Below are 15,522 nucleotides of genomic sequence, written 5' to 3' on the forward strand. Positions count from 1 at the left end.
ATAAAACATCTTCCTCACAAATTAAATTCAGCTTCTCTTTTCTGTTCTGTGCCAGTTTCATGATTTGACGTGGGCCCTGGTTATTTGTTGCTTTGAATTTGTTGATTTCTTCATAGATGTTGTTATTGCTTATGTGCTGTGTGGCTTTTTACTTTATTGACTCACCTTATTTGGCTTTGTATGAACACATATGGATAGCTCTTCAGTGATACCTGGATTTTCATTGTTAGATATATTTGTTATTTTGTGATTGGGATTTTGTTCATTAGATTAATCGGACACAAAAATGCTTCCCTACACGTTTATGAACAATCAAAACTGAAAGTGTGCACCCAGCTTTAAACTTCTGGTAAGCTGTTATTAGCATTATCTATCAGTAACTGCACTGCAGTTAAAGCTGTGTAGTGTACTCTGATCTGTGGTGTGCATGTACACCCAGTGACTCAGGGTGGGTGGGTGTGCCCAGAGCTGTGGGTTCCCTAAGATGGTACAGGTTACACCTTGAATCATTGCTCAGTTTGCTCCACTTCTGCCTTAGTTTACGTTGCCATGTAGCAGCCATGATAAAAAATATGTTATAACATTTTATAAAGCTGCACTCTGTAATAATGTGGTAGTGTTTATTTTATCATACCAGTTAGCTAATCTGTTGGTCATTGCAGGTCTAAACCTGCCTTGTGTGACACTGGTTTTTAATATGCAACACATGCAAACCTACACACAAGTGACAAAGGCAGTGTGAGCATTCGGGCGTCACTAGCTCCTTATCTCCTGGGGTGTATTTGTAACATGTAACACGTTATATGCCACAGAAGTACCAGGTCCCTGTTATGGTCTTATGTACTGTACAGTTAAAGCCACAGCAACAGGTAATTGCCATAGCAGTAGCTCTTAGACAGCCTGACAGTGGCTGCTCACACTAGTTAGATGCACTCACTGTTCAGTGTTTCAGGTGACCCAGCCTTTTGTGATTGGTGATGCTTTCTCTCAACTAAACCGACCAACAGTCATTCGTTTTGACTGCTTTCCAGAAAAACTCCACTGTTAGGACCTTAAAGCCATTGCATTTTTGTGAATATATGCAGAACAGAATCAGTCACATGTGAGGAGACATTTCATGGTTTAATGCCTTAACCAACTGCTGCGCCAATAACACTGCCAGCAGCCCCATGTCCAGAAAATCTGATGTTCATTTTGATATAACCCTTTTTTATGTCTGGAGCTGCAAATGCACAGCCACCTGTAGTGTTACACACTGGATCCTTCTTCAGGTTTGCCTGTTCTTATAGCAAAGGGTGTAATGTAACACCACTTAGCCAGTGCAGCACATTTAACCATTTCCAGCAAAGAATACATTATTTCAGTGTCAGTTAACAAAGTCAATACACAGCTAGGACATGATTTTAAATGAATGTTACATGCACCGATTGTAAAATGCATGTGTGTATGTGATGATTTCCCTCAAGTACTGTACCAAATTAACAGCATGATCATGATAAATAACGTCATATCAGTTCAACATTTAAAAAAGACTTCACTTAGCATTCAAAATATCCACATAATAGTTATTACAGTTCATAATTCATAATCATGGTCATTTTGTCTGTTGTTTCAGTGTTCCCCTGTATAATCAGACGGTCTTTCTGTCTTGATGCATAGTTGTAAGGGTCATAAGTGAACGTGCAAACTCATCCAGGTCTGTCTTTATTTTGCTTGCCTCAGGTCGGTCTTCTGGCTTCACACGCAGCATTGTCTTTATAATTTGTTTCTGCAACACAGAGAATAGCTATTGTGATGTCCACAGTAACAATAAAAGCTGCCCATGTGTCTGAGGCTCCACACAAATGTGTTGTCCCTCACAATGACTCTACCGGGACATCCTGACAAAATAAATCTTTTCTTCAAACGATACAATCTTGCGAGCACTGCTACACGTACACATATCAACAGTCTCCGCAGATGAACCAACTGAATAACAGTGCAAACCCTCAAAGTTACTGCCACTGTGTGAAAATGCTGTTTCATGTATCAAGTAAACTGAAAGAAAAGTGATGTACCTCTTGGGGAAAGTGGTAAGAAAATCCTTGAGGAAATTGCTGTTGTCTGGCATCATCCCAAATCTGAAATTCATGCAGTGATTAAAGAACATGTGAGGGAGAAGAACGTGTAACTGCCTTTTTCACAGAAAGCATTTTGACATGTCACAGGCGGAAATAATAACAAATGATAGTGGTTGAATTCTATTTCAAAGTCCATTTGCTGTGCATAACAAATAAAATGTACAATATGAGCTAACAGTACACACAAGGATCAGTAAGTGTCTTCCACTGTTCTTTCTGACAGCCAAAATATCTGTTGTGAAAAATGATATTCTGAAATCTGAAAATCAATACACACCTGTTATCTGTAACGAACTCTATATATTATGACTTTGGCATGTGTCTGTTAACAACTCACTGGTTTCCTTTCAGCACCAGCTGACAGGTTCCAAAGAAGTTCAAAATATATCAACCCCAAAGCAAATATGTCCACTTTTCGGTCATAGGTGCTCCTGCTCTTCTGTAATGAAACGAGAACACGGTATTCAGAAAAGGTTGCTTAGCTCTGCGAGCATCACTCGTTCTTAAGATGTCCGCTGCGTACATTTTTGACAGCCACTGTTTAATAATCCACATGAATATAAAGTTAGTGTAGACCATCTCACCTGCTCAGGAGCCATGTAGGATGGGGTTCCTTTGTACACTGTTCTCTCCAACAAGTTCTCAGCATCGTCGTCATTCTCAGCAGTGACCAGACCAAAATCCCCAATCTTCACTTCTCCTTCTCGCCCAAACATGATATTTGCAGGCTAATCAGAGCACACCAATAAACAAACATGTAGCTTCATGATATGATGTAATAAATGCTGATTTTATCCACTTCCTCTCACCTTCAGGTCTCTGTGGATGAGCATTTTCGAGTGAATGTACTCGACTCCACTGACTATCTGCTGAGCAATGATGAGACTTTCTTCTCTTCTCTTGGAGTTGCGCAGAGATTTCTTCACATTCTGAGTGTTTTTCTCATCTATCCACACTCTGAGTGTTTTGGTGTCACACAGCTCCATCTGAATGTAGAGGTACTTTGAAGCTGAATTACCAGAAGATCTAGAAAAGTTATAAAAGAAAAAATGATGAAATGACATAACTTCATGTTTAGTAAACAATGCACAGTAAGAAATTTTGTAATTGAATGACTCTTACTGGGAAGTAGTAGAAGTGTCTGCTGCACTGTCCCATTGGTATCCTGTATCCTCCATCCAACATGCGTAGTATCGAATAATATTGGGGTGATGGAGGTCTGATAATGCCCCCACCTCTCGTAGAGCTTTTCTGAGGACAACAGAGGACAAGAGCATAGGTCAGGTAATAGAAATTCAACTTCTTTTGCACTGCATCTGAAACCTTTCCTAATTTAATATGTGACTTACTCTTTGTAGCGGACGACCTTTATAGCATAATACTTCTCTGGCAGTTTTTGTCTTGCCTTGAAAACACGACCAAAGGCTCCGGTGCCGAGGCGCTCAATGCAGTCAAATTCTGACGTAAACCTGCTGAGATCACCACAAATACGAAGACGCCTTCCTGACTACATATGAATAGACAACACAACTAAAGGCCACAGAAATACTGAAACATACTATTAATTCATTCTAATTCATTGTTTTAGTTTTCCGTACCTTGAGATTACTGGCTGGGGTGATTTTTTCAGACTTGGACTATTCTTTGTATTCTTGTCAGTGAAGTTGGGGATATCCTTAATGGAGGAAATAAAGTTACGATGTGGATATTCAAATGTTAAACAAAAGCCAACAACATAAACATTATTACTGTACTTCCAGTTTACCTCTTTGCTGTTTCTGAGGGCATTCTGGAAATTTGCTGCAAGTCTAACAAGACAAGAACAACTTAATCATTAATAATAATCAGTTCTCCATATTCTAGTTTTTCTGTGTACACCTGCTTTCTAGAATGCTGACCTTAGCACAGAGGCTACCTTTGATACCTATTTTTATTGCTTTGTTTCATTTGAATGTTCACTTGAATGGCCACATCTTTATTCTTCATACTGACAGAGAACTCCACCACAACCCTCAGTCATGTGAAAAAGAAAGACAACATTTTTCAGCTCTATTGTTTTATATACTACATAATAAAAAAAATCACCTGCTCCTTACCAGGTCTAAAAATTAGGTATATACAACCTCAGATGAAGAACAACACAACATATTGCACCGTGCCATTGTTCAATAAAGAATAAGCCATGCACTTCTACTGCTTCCATAGGAGATAGGAAGGTAATTAGCAGCCAGGGTGTTGTTGATCAATTGCACTTGATAAATTGATCATCAGTAAGTGTGACCACCACATCGAGGTTTTGGCAGTTTGTTGGTCTGGAGCACTCAGATGTGTGTTAAAACAAAGCCATGGAGGAAAAAATCCATCATTCTACAGTGAGAAAAAGGATTGACAAGTGGAAAATATTCCATACAGTCACCCATCTTCCCAGGAGTCAATGTTTCACCAATTTCACCCCAAGGTCACAAAATGCATAGCTCAGAGACATTGTAAAAAACATTGTAAAAAAGAGGCACATCTAGGACTCTACAGGCCTCAGTTAGCATGTTAAATGTTAAAGTCAGTACAATTAGAAAAAGATTGCACAAGCATAAATAATGACACCGTGACACATGTCATGTGTTGTAAGTCATGTTGTGTGTTGGTGTATTTAACTTTTTTTACGATGCCCTGATACGTAAAATCATAGAAATGATTCTCAATGAACTTTGGTCAAATATGAGCAAAAAGTGTAACAGCTTACTGTCTGGACTGTAGGTACTGTGGCTTTATAGTAGGTCTCAAATGAAGGCCTACCTTATTCTTGGCTTCACATCAGGTGTTACCTGTATAATGGGAAATAGAAAAATTTGGTCATATTATATGTGAGCGTGTGCATATTTAATGTTTATTATATAAGGATAGAGTCAAGTGTTCTTTTACGTCTGAAGAACCTAGAAAAGCACAGAATACAGAGTAAATATGTGATTTGATTAAGAGGCGTGTTGAGGCCTACACTAAATTGGCTGAAATTACACACACTTACGGTCACTTTCTGTGAAAACTGTAAAAACTGCTTTTACTCGACAGTGAAATTAAAGCAACATGCCGTATCCTGAAAATGAGCCATGAGCCACAACAATGTCAGAGCAGTGCATAGGAACAAACCAACCTGATCTTTGGAAGGTTTCAAGTCCCCCCTTTTTAAAGGTGTGTCACAGGGTTCCCTTGGAGAATAAAAGGAGACACATTAGTAGAATATTTTCAGTATCTTTTCCATGTACTGTACTGCTCAGTCTGTGCCTTACGGTGTGTTCCTTGGTGTGGACAGCATTCCGGATGAGGACGTCATCTGAAAACACAAAGCAACACAAAGCAAGTGTTAAGCTGTTACACTGTACCATGTTTTTTTAGTAACTGATTCTTTTGGGCAAGGAGTGCAGCATTACTTTAATAATAACATTAATGTGATATTTGACTAATTGGGAACCTGTTTTATGTTTTTTTTTTTTTACATCATCTGCTTGTTTTTACAAAATCACTACAATCAAACATACAATCAAAATTCATCATGTTTCCATAGATAAAATCTGATCTATTTGATTATTAGATTAGATGTTTTGTGTTCATTGCGTAACTGATCCAATGATTTGTTATTTTGATAATTTTATTCCTTCTAAATTAGATCTTCTTTACCTTAACATGCACTGCAGATTTTTGGTTGAATAATTCACTCAATTATTCAACCCCCATTGCAAACTAGGGGTATTGGAGAAATGTACAAACTTTCAACTGTTTGCAATTAGCAGATCAAACAAAAAAAAAAAGTTCAATACAACTAATGTTACATCTGCAGGAAGTGTGGAAGGTAAGATGAATACATTCAAGTATCAGGACATCTGACGAGAAAATGCTGTGCCATCTGTGAGGAAGCTGAAGCTTGGGTGTCATAGGACATTTCAATAGGACAGAGGTTTGGTGGTTAGCACTGTTGTACTCTGTCGAAAAAAAATGTATGTCAGGTTGATTGGTGACTCTAAATTGCCCATAGGAGTGAGTGTGAGTGTGTGAGGTTGTTTGTCTCTATGTGGCCCTGTGATGGACTGGTGACCTGTCCAGGGTGTACCCCTGCCTTTCACCCAAAGAGAGCTGGGATAGGCTCCAGCAGATCCATGTGACCCTAAAGAGGACTAAGCAGGATATATGATGGATGGACTTGCATGTTTTATGCTAATAGATATTAAAACATCCACGGTTTGGTGAAACAGAAAACTGACAGTTAAGTAAAAGCCTCAGAAAAAATATACAAGCCTGTACCTTGATGTGATAGGTGGCCAGAGTATGGACATTTTAGATTTAAATAAATAAATAAATCTATATTTAATATAAAAAGATCTGAAAATATTAAATACCTTGCTGTCCCACTCTGGCTGTTCTTGAAGAGCAGCACAGGCCAGCTGAGCTGCATGTTGTTTGGCTTCCTTGACAGTCTTGCCCTCACCCACAGGGTACTCCTTGTTGTTGATCACTAATTTGTAGAAAAATCTGTGTTGGGTTTTAAAAAACAGGAAATACCTGAAATTATTGTGTTAATGTTTCATGATTCATTAGTTAGCACAGAATGTCTGCTGTGTGTTGGAAAGGTTTAGTCATACTCACTGGTGGCTATGGGCTGGGCCACATCTCCTCTCTTCAATGAAGGCATGGGAGCGGCTTGTTTTCTGACAGTAGAGGTTGATAATTCCAATGAAATTTGTTTCTTGTACACTCAAGTTCTTTGTCCTGTCACTGTAATACCAGCACAAATCAGTTACTAAACAAAAACTTTAAGAACCAAAATGGAATCAATTGTACAGGGAAACATGCTTTGAATCTTAAATCATAACAATCAAAGTGAAAATGTACGTTGCCAATGTTGGTGCTCACCAGATGTCTGACAAATTTTGATTCAGTTCCACATTTTGTGGACTTGGTGTGCCATTGTATTTGTCATCTCTAGTCTGGAAAACAAAAAAAGTCTGATTTTAATATGGTTCACTGATAGGAGTGTGAGCTTTGTAACATATAAAGTAGTGTGTTACTCCTTACCTCTGGGGTTTTACAGCCATGTATCTCATTATACACAAGCTTTGCTGCTTCCTCTTTGGCTTCCTTCTTCGTTTTCCCAGAGGCAGCTGGGTACTCCCTATCTCCAACCACAAAGCTACAGCATCTAATATCATAACAATCTTTATTTAATTAATTCTATTAGTGATACAATATCTAGGAATTTGGATGCATTGTGGAAACTTACTGAACAGGATTACTGGGTCCCAGTTTTATTGACTCCACAGCCCTTATAGTCACCCTGTTCTTCTGACTGTACTCATTGAGCCAACATGTGTAGTTGATGTTTCTGATTCTTGTTTGATGAACTGGTGAAGAAGAGGGTTCTGCTGTGCTTTCTGTCTGTCAAGATAACAACAAATATACATTGAGGCATCATATGCCAAAAATTGGTGCTCTCTGCTTTGGAAAACAAAAACAGACACATAAAGGAGGTAAATAAAAAAAGTGTAAAAATCTTACAGATTCCTCAAACAAACCGCTCAGGGCATTTTTAGCTGCGTTCTGTTTGGCTTCCTTCTTGTTCTTCCCTACACCATCAGGATATGCCTTATCATTCACAACTGCCCTTATGGTAAATCTGAGAAGATATTAGAAAATAAAATAACCATGAATATGATGTGAATGAAGTTGAGTTACAAAGATGTGAATCTGCAAATGTAAACTTATTGACTCCAACCACCCTCGCAGTCCTGGTTCAGGAACCACATTGTATCTATTATTACAACGCAGCCTCCTGCTGCTGTTTTGGGAAGGTTGCAGAATGTGGCACATCTGGCTCTCCAAGGCTGCTCTAAGTGGCTAAACTTGATAGTACTGCATTGCTGTGCTTTATTTACACTTCATCACAATCGATAGACATGCAGTTAGAATATTTAGAACATGTTCAATTGTATGAGTGTTGACTGTTGTTGCTATAAGGCAGTTTTTCATGCTCTCATTCATAATTTTGATTAGGCAGAAGTTGAATTTCTGCTGGAGTTTGTCAGATCTCACACTGACCTAGTGATGGACACAGAGAGACTAATTGTATTTCACAATTGTCCCATATGTTGCTAATCCATATAGGGCTTAACAGTGGTGCATCCCCACAGGTCCTCATCAGGAAACTAGAGGGGTTGAGATGCTCATATAAAGTCATTATTACATGTTAAGAATTTTGTAATTTATGTATAACTATTCATTTTCATGTAAACACTAGAGCTGATGGTGTTACACTCATAGCACACTCATGTATACACTGACATTCCTCAGCATTTTCCCATTGCTTGTTTTGCAGACTGATTTTCAACATGCAAAAAACAATAAATAATATCTCAACCCAATTTTGATAGTAACTTATATCATTGCAGCTTTTAGCGTTACATTGGTTTCATGAGTAGAGGTCGACCGATCTATCCGCCGAGCTGATTAAACGGCGGCCTCAATAAATGTTTAATTTCCATCCATCCATCTTCTATACCCGCTTTTTCCTTGTTCAGGGTCACGGGGATCTGCTGGAGCCTATCCCAGCTCTCTCTCGGGTGGAAGGCAGGGGTACACCCTGGACAGGTCACCAGTCTGTCGCAGGGCCACATAGAGACACACAAAGACAGACAACCTCACACACTCACACTCACTCCTACGGGCAATTTTAGAGTCATAAATGTTTAATTTAAGCAATGAAATCACTTTTTATTCTTTGTGAGATAAAGGGGGGAAATTGAAATCCACCAAACAAATCAGCCAAAAGACTCGGCATCATATATCAGCTATCGGCTGCCCCGATTTTCCTGTATCGATCGACCTCTATTCATGAGTACTTTATACATAATAATATTTGACACAAGAAAAAATTGTGGAATCTTTGGTGAACAGAGAATGGCCTGAATTTACAGAAGCATAGTTTTTTCTACAAACAGAAAATAAATATGCAGGTTGGCAGATAATTGTGTAAATACACAAATACAATAGTCAGAAAGTATTTAAACCCCTAATCTTTTAGTTGTCTTGATTTAATTTTAAATGGACCCCTCTACACCAAATAACCCAGACAAAGCAAAAACATGTTTTTCGACACTTTTTGCAAATGTATTAAAATCAAACCCAGAAGTATTCATTCAGACCTCTGGGGTCCAAACTGTCACATGGATCCTGTTTTTGTTAATAACATAGGCTACTGTCCGAAGCCACAGGCTGTGAGACGGGGTACACCTAGATGGACAAATCTCCTCCCATTGAACAGGGCTCGTCCTCTTAATGTTTTCTCCTCACGCATTCGTGCGTGATTTTGCAGGACGTAAATTATACCTGACTATTAATTAAACTTACGTTCTAATGTGGTCCGGGCCAACGCATGCGACGTCCTCATATCTCAACTGCGAGCTAGTTTTCTGTGTATACTCGTTTAATCTAGCTACGTAATTTTCCATTGCCATTCTGAACTATTCAGCAGTCGGAATATAAATTCAAATTTCATGAAATCGATCAGAAAACGCAAAGCTCAGAATGGGTTTCATCTGAGCTCTGTTTCCTGCTCCACGTAAGGCAGGGCTCACTTTGACCATGGTTAAGTTTCGTTTCCTCGGTAAACGTCACATAACACGGTGCGCTCATATTATGTGGGGGATATCAATAGTGGCTGAGCGCAGATAACCTTAGATACAGGCCACTATATTTTTATGACATTAATCAAGTTGAAGCTAAAACCTGTCACTGTGGACGACATATAGCAATGGGTACAGTATTAGTGTACAACACTGATGTTTTCTAAGTTAAGAGTCGTTGAATCCCTATTGTTACATATCGTTTCCTGCAATTACGGTAGGCTACGGGTGCTGGGAGCACCCAAAAAGGACTCTGGACACACACTAGATGATTTTAATCCTGTACTGCCCCCTCCAGTGAGCGTGGGGGCGTTGTACTCCAGGTTTTTGTCGCGACCGATTATCTGTCTAAATATCCTCAAGTGTGCAGCGTCAACACGATTATTTTACTGCTCCTGATCGGGTCTGTCAGCGTGTTCGTTTATCTGAATTAGTGGAGGAGAGGTTAATTGATCTTAAAAGTATTTAATTGAAATTCCAAAGCTTGTACAAGGACCCACTTCCTGATCAGAAAATCACAGTCTGCAAGCAGTTAGCTGTAACCAACTTCACAGGAAGAGAGATGATGAACAAAGGACAAACATGACATTATAAGGTTGCCAAAAATCACATCTCATTGGTTGACTACAGGTGGGGAGGGCTTTGGTTTAGACTTTCACCTTCCCTTGTTGGTGCCCTGGGTTGGTCCCAACCCCTCAGCACTTTGCCATCCTCCTCTTCTTATCTTCTTGTCCAGAGCTGCTCCTCATCCTACAAAACATTCTGTGACACAGTACCTAGTACCTCTGTATCCCTTTTACATAAGCCCCCCTTATATGGTAACTCATCCTTGAAGTTTATGATTCTCTCATCCCTAACTACACCTTGCCTCTCCCTCTGTAACAGTGTATCATACAGGGCCTCTCTCAGCCTGGCAACTTCACCTTGCCTCCCCTCAGCAACAGTGTATCATATGGGGCCTCTCTTTCTGCAGGCTGATCTTATCTGTAGTATCATGCATACACACTGTAGAAACTATTCCTGTGACCTTTCTCTCCCTGTGACCTTTCCCTGAACAACACATATGTTAGTAATTACAAAGTTAGATGGTTAACCCAGCATCAAGTTGTTTACATTTATTCTCTTGCATTTCTATGGCATTGCACAACACACATGTAAATATAGTATTTTAGTTAGTCATTCTCCTAAACTACTTATGTGGGTGAGTATACGTGTAAGCACCTGTGTATGTGTGTGCGTGTGTGTTGTAGTGTACATGTGGGTATATGTGTGAGGTAAGTGTATGTGTGTGCGTGTGTGTTGTAGTGTACATGTGGGTATATGTGTGAGGTAAGTGTATGTGTGTGCGTGTGTGAGTGTATGTGTTAGACTCCTTCACATCTGATTGCTTCTTCACACAGTGGGACAAGGTTTGTAACCCTTGATCCTCACAATTTGGTCTTACAACTCTTTGTAACAATGTATAAACGTCTATAAGAGTAATGATATAATAAATGAAAGAAGTAAATATGTAAATTTATTTCCCAATATTATAAGTGAAATTAGTAAGATTTTATTCCCAAACAGTTATAAATGAAGTTAGTAAATGTGTAAAATTTATTTCCCAACAGGTCGGAACCTCGATACATGTTCGATGTCCAACGGAATGCCCTTAATAGCCAATGAGAGAGAGCAGTCCGAAAAACGTCACTTTCACGTACTGCGCATGAAATAACGTTACTACAATAGAGCCGACAATGAAAAGGCGTACGTCCCGACGTCACGTTTATTCCCTCGAGTGTTTGTTAAATACCGTGTCTGTGGACTCGCCAACTACAGTCGGAAAGTGTGTGGTCTCCCGGTCTGGTTGAATCATCCAGTGTGTGCGGTCTAAACATTGTAATATTAAAAATAATCTGAAACTGTTCTTATGTCTGTGGTCTCCCACGTTCTTTAAATCGTTTAAGATTATAAAATGTGTGTGCCCAGCCTAAAAGGGTGCTGTTTAAAATGATATACATTTAATGCAACTGCTGTAGCTATATTTTGTGGTAATTACCTATAAGCACCTTTAATTTTCTGAAAATCAGTACAGTAATATACTTTACATTGTTATATAGGAATCAGTTGTAAGTTTAAGCAAATGTCAAAAACTTTTTTTTAATGAAAATCCAAATATGAGGAGATTTCCAGGTACCTTGTATTTTGAGGTGACTTTCCTTATCACCTCTGTTAAGCAGTAGTATCATTTGAAAACTGAATACTGTGGATCTAGAACACTGACTTTCAAGTTTGGCACAGAACAACAGTACTTGGCACTGAAAACAAAACCAGAATTGAAAAAAAAATATATATTACAATTGAACATTTGTACTGAAAAAGAAAAGAATGGCATTAAAATAGTATTAATACTGAAAAAATACAAAATTTTTGTTGATGTAAGTGTAATACCAATGTTTTTTTTTCCATTTTCAGTTTCACTTTTCAGGCCCCACACCTGTCCAGACCAACAGCTCTTCCCTGGCCATAGACCTGTGCCAAATAGCTTCCACCAGAGGGAGCTCCCAAACTATAGGTAAGTTGTCTCTCTCCTGCTGTTTTTTTCCAAACAGCAGGAATAAGTTCTAAAGTTGACTAATTCTTAATGCTAGGGCTTAGCTGAGTAGTTAGTTATGTAATTTGTGGTTAATGGTAACATTAGCTAAGTCTCCAGTCCTGTGGTGACTTTTTTTTCTTTTGTTTGCTTCAGTTCAAAACCTGCCTCTCATGTAATTGCTGCTGTGGATATTGCTCCAGTGGACCACTGCCAAAACTAATATCACATTATTAGTCTGGTTAAAAGCTAACTTTAACTTCACATCAGCCCAATTCTGTGTGGAAAAAACAGGATAGACAGACTTGCTGTTTGGGAGACCAGTGCATGTGCACGTTTATGTTACTCCTATATCCCACCACCCTTGGCCATCCTGTGTGAATGAGCTTATGCATGCTGGACATGGATCTATGGGTTTGTGAATGCAGCTCTATAGAGTGAAACAAATCTCTGTATGTAACAGCAAATAATTTGATGGATAAAGTTATGGTTTGCCAGTTCATGGTTCATTACATGTGGCTCTATAAATATTTCTTAAGCTGTTACCTTATTAAAAAGCAAAATGTCATGGCACCTCTTCTTTTCAGTTAACTGCGTATTGTTAATGTTTTACCAACACTTTTTTCAATATAGTAAAATATTAACCCTACTGATAATTAAAGTTCATGGTATGCTTTTGTAACATAAAATATAATAAAATCTAATTCAATGTATAATTCTCAAAGTAGTCTCATCAGTGTTTCTCTGGTCCTCTTCTGCCTTGTGTTTCCACTGTTGGCTTGTGTCTTGCTGTTGTGAGCAGGCTCTGTATTAAGGCAGGCCTATATTTATTTATTAATTTGTGTGAGATATCATGGATTACATAGTGGTCAAATAGTTTGAAATCAGATAAATTGGTAACAATAAACTGTCCAAACTACTAAAAGGACAGTAAATGTACTTCTACATCACTCATTGGAGACAGTACTATCCAATTTCTGGTGAGAAGATTAATGACACTGACATACAATGACACCAGATTTTTATAAAATAAAACAATAACTAAAATAAAACACTACATGAACTAAAAATGTAGAAATCTTAAAACATTTAATAGCAACACAGTACATCTTTTCGAAATATAAATATGAAAAGGGTATGCAGTTTCCCAGTGGATTTCTAAATGCAAACACAAATTCAGGACCACCACTGACAAACATTAACAGCAATGCCCTTCCAGAGATGGACAGCAGAATGTAATGAGATGATAAACAGTTAATTTTTCCCTAATTCAGATCATATTATGTTATTGCCTTATGTGCTTATCATAGCCAGATCTGATGTTCTTTAGTAGGAACTGCTGCTCATATTTTATCATTCGTGGTCTGCTGCTGTATCCCCTGGACAGTTAGAGTACAAGTCCTCTTCGTCTGTAAAAAAAAAAAAAAGAAGGAAAAAAAAAATATATATATATATATATATATATATGTACATAGAGTATATATCAACAAAGCCAGTAAAATAATAAAACTACAGCCAAACTGGAATCACACTTACCATTATAGGTGGTCCCACACCATATGCAGTAGAAATGTATGCCTCTCAAATAGGATGTCAAAATTTGCAGTTTGTCAAAGGACTGTAACATAGACACACCAAATACACTTTGAAGTTAATCACAATGGAATCCTACAAGCATTTATTGCACCATATACATGCCACTATATTAACTGTGTACGTCATGTTGTTAGCGGGCCGCCCACAAAAATAATGAAATATTATGTCACATAAAAAATTAATATGATTGAACCACACAATGTAAATACTAACAGTTAATTCCTCAGCGTCTTCTTCTTCGTCCTCCTCCTTAAGACCATCTTCTTCGACATCAGCGTCTGCTTTAGGCCAATACCAGTCTTCTCTTGGAACAGTAATGCCCTGAAATGAAAAAGAATCTCAACCAAAGTGTTCACACATAGAAAACCTCAACTGCTATTTTTATACTGACATAAAGTGAACTATTAGAATTTGTTCTGAATTAATGTATTTAATTATCACTGCAGATGATGTGCAAAAACATTAGTATTGTGATGTTCTGATGAGCCTGTGTTATTGTCATAAGTCTTCCAACCTTCTGACTGTCAAGCTGCTCACAGGCTCGCTGACTCCTTCTGAGGTCTCCTTCAATCTTTCGCTCCTCTCTCTCTGTCCTGACTCTCGACCTATAATGAAAAAGCACAAGATTACACACACTGGCTGTAAAACACTGACATTACAGGAGGAGATCTAATCTCATAGCTGCAAACGTCACCTAAATTCTTGCAGAGATTTGGTCTCATTCCGTTGTTTGGCTCGTACTTTTTGTTGATAGCGTTCAAGTTCCTCCTCAGCTTTTCTCTTCTTCACCTCTTCCATTCCAATGCCACCTCTGTCTGAGTCAGCAAACACACAGAGTACATGCTTAACCACAGATCGAACTGCACATGTTGTTACCAAATTCACATTAAAAATATACTGCTTACCAGTTTTGATATTTAGAGGAATTGGATCAACCCTTCCTGCTCCTGAAGAAGTAACAAAAACAAACATTAATACAACTAACAAACGTAAAGCAGATCAGAAATAAGATCATTCATTAAAGAAGAGACTTGCCCTCTTTGCCGAGGCCTTGACCAGCTCTGTAGCCCATTTTCTGGAGAAGTGCAAACCCCTTGTTCTGGCTGCTAATGGAGCTCTGTAAAGCTGATTCTCGACTCTCCTCCTCCTGTTGCTTCACGGTTTTCTGGCGGTTCTTGGCGTTGTTCTCCTTTTGCCGTTCCTCCTTCTTCATTGCTTCTTTTACTCGTCTCACCATGCTGACACCTGGTTTTACATCTTGCCTGAGGCAGGACATACAAAGACACAACAGTGACAGGTACTCTAAAAATCGATGTCTGTAAACACATACTGAGATTATATTATTACAGAAACCACAGAACGCTTACATCTTACTGAGAAAGGCGTCAGACATATAGTCTTCGTCCTCATCAGACATTTTGCCCTGTTAAAGAACGAAAACAACTTAGAGAAGGAAAAGTGCGGCGCCTTGAAACTATCGTATTTGCTTCCCTGCTGTTTGGTTCCGTCCAATAAAACATTCCGAGTAGCTACATAGTATACAACAAGTCGCAAGTTCCGGCGCATT

General features: G+C 38.6%; 2 protein-coding genes across 2 annotated transcripts; both read right to left on the reverse strand.

The window, feature by feature from the left end:
* Positions 1-1,103: 1,103 nt before the first annotated feature.
* LOC113131943 (interferon-induced, double-stranded RNA-activated protein kinase-like) lies at positions 1,104-9,759 on the reverse strand. The gene is made up of 19 exons (XM_026309722.2): positions 9,513-9,759; positions 7,665-7,782; positions 7,390-7,544; positions 7,185-7,308; positions 7,023-7,096; positions 6,756-6,884; positions 6,509-6,641; positions 5,405-5,448; positions 5,269-5,323; positions 4,914-4,942; positions 3,886-3,928; positions 3,719-3,795; positions 3,470-3,589; positions 3,243-3,371; positions 2,930-3,146; positions 2,705-2,848; positions 2,458-2,559; positions 2,058-2,120; positions 1,104-1,768 (listed from the first exon to the last, which is right to left on the reverse strand). Exons 1-19 carry the CDS (start codon positions 9,617-9,619, stop codon positions 1,631-1,633), a joined length of 2,001 nt encoding a protein of 666 aa, XP_026165507.1. The 5' UTR covers positions 9,620-9,759; the 3' UTR covers positions 1,104-1,630.
* A 3,604-nt stretch (positions 9,760-13,363) lies between these two features.
* gpatch11 (G patch domain containing 11) lies at positions 13,364-15,460 on the reverse strand. The gene is made up of 8 exons (XM_026309568.1): positions 15,323-15,460; positions 14,991-15,217; positions 14,861-14,902; positions 14,650-14,770; positions 14,470-14,560; positions 14,169-14,276; positions 13,896-13,977; positions 13,364-13,768 (listed from the first exon to the last, which is right to left on the reverse strand). The coding sequence occupies exons 1-8, from the start codon at positions 15,370-15,372 to the stop codon at positions 13,713-13,715; spliced, it is 777 nt and encodes a 258-aa protein (XP_026165353.1). The 5' UTR covers positions 15,373-15,460; the 3' UTR covers positions 13,364-13,712.
* Positions 15,461-15,522: the final 62 nt, after the last annotated feature.

This window comes from Mastacembelus armatus, chromosome 15 (assembly GCF_900324485.2).
Source record: "Mastacembelus armatus chromosome 15, fMasArm1.2, whole genome shotgun sequence".
Lineage (NCBI taxonomy): Eukaryota > Metazoa > Chordata > Actinopteri > Synbranchiformes > Mastacembelidae > Mastacembelus > Mastacembelus armatus.

What these genes read in the sequence shown, in the direction of transcription:
- LOC113131943 (XM_026309722.2), bottom strand. Translation starts at nt 9,619, where the DNA reads ATGGCAATGGAAAATTACGTAGCTAGATTAAACGAGTATACACAGAAA. An exon ending in CAAAATTTGTCAGACATCTG is followed by an intron (nt 6,885 to 7,022) that starts GTGAGCACCAAC and finishes CTGGTATTACAG; the next exon opens with TGACAGGACAAAGAACTTGA. An exon ending in GATGTGAAGCCAAGAATAAG is followed by an intron (nt 3,929 to 4,913) that starts GTAGGCCTTCAT and finishes TTGTCTTGTTAG; the next exon opens with ACTTGCAGCAAATTTCCAGA.
- gpatch11 (XM_026309568.1), bottom strand. Translation starts at nt 15,372, where the DNA reads ATGTCTGATGAGGACGAAGACTATATGTCTGACGCCTTTCTCAGTAAG. An exon ending in TCAAGGCCTCGGCAAAGAGG is followed by an intron (nt 14,903 to 14,990) that starts GCAAGTCTCTTC and finishes TTACTTCTTCAG; the next exon opens with GAGCAGGAAGGGTTGATCCA. An exon ending in GTGTGGGACCACCTATAATG is followed by an intron (nt 13,769 to 13,895) that starts GTAAGTGTGATT and finishes TTTTTTTTACAG; the next exon opens with ACGAAGAGGACTTGTACTCT.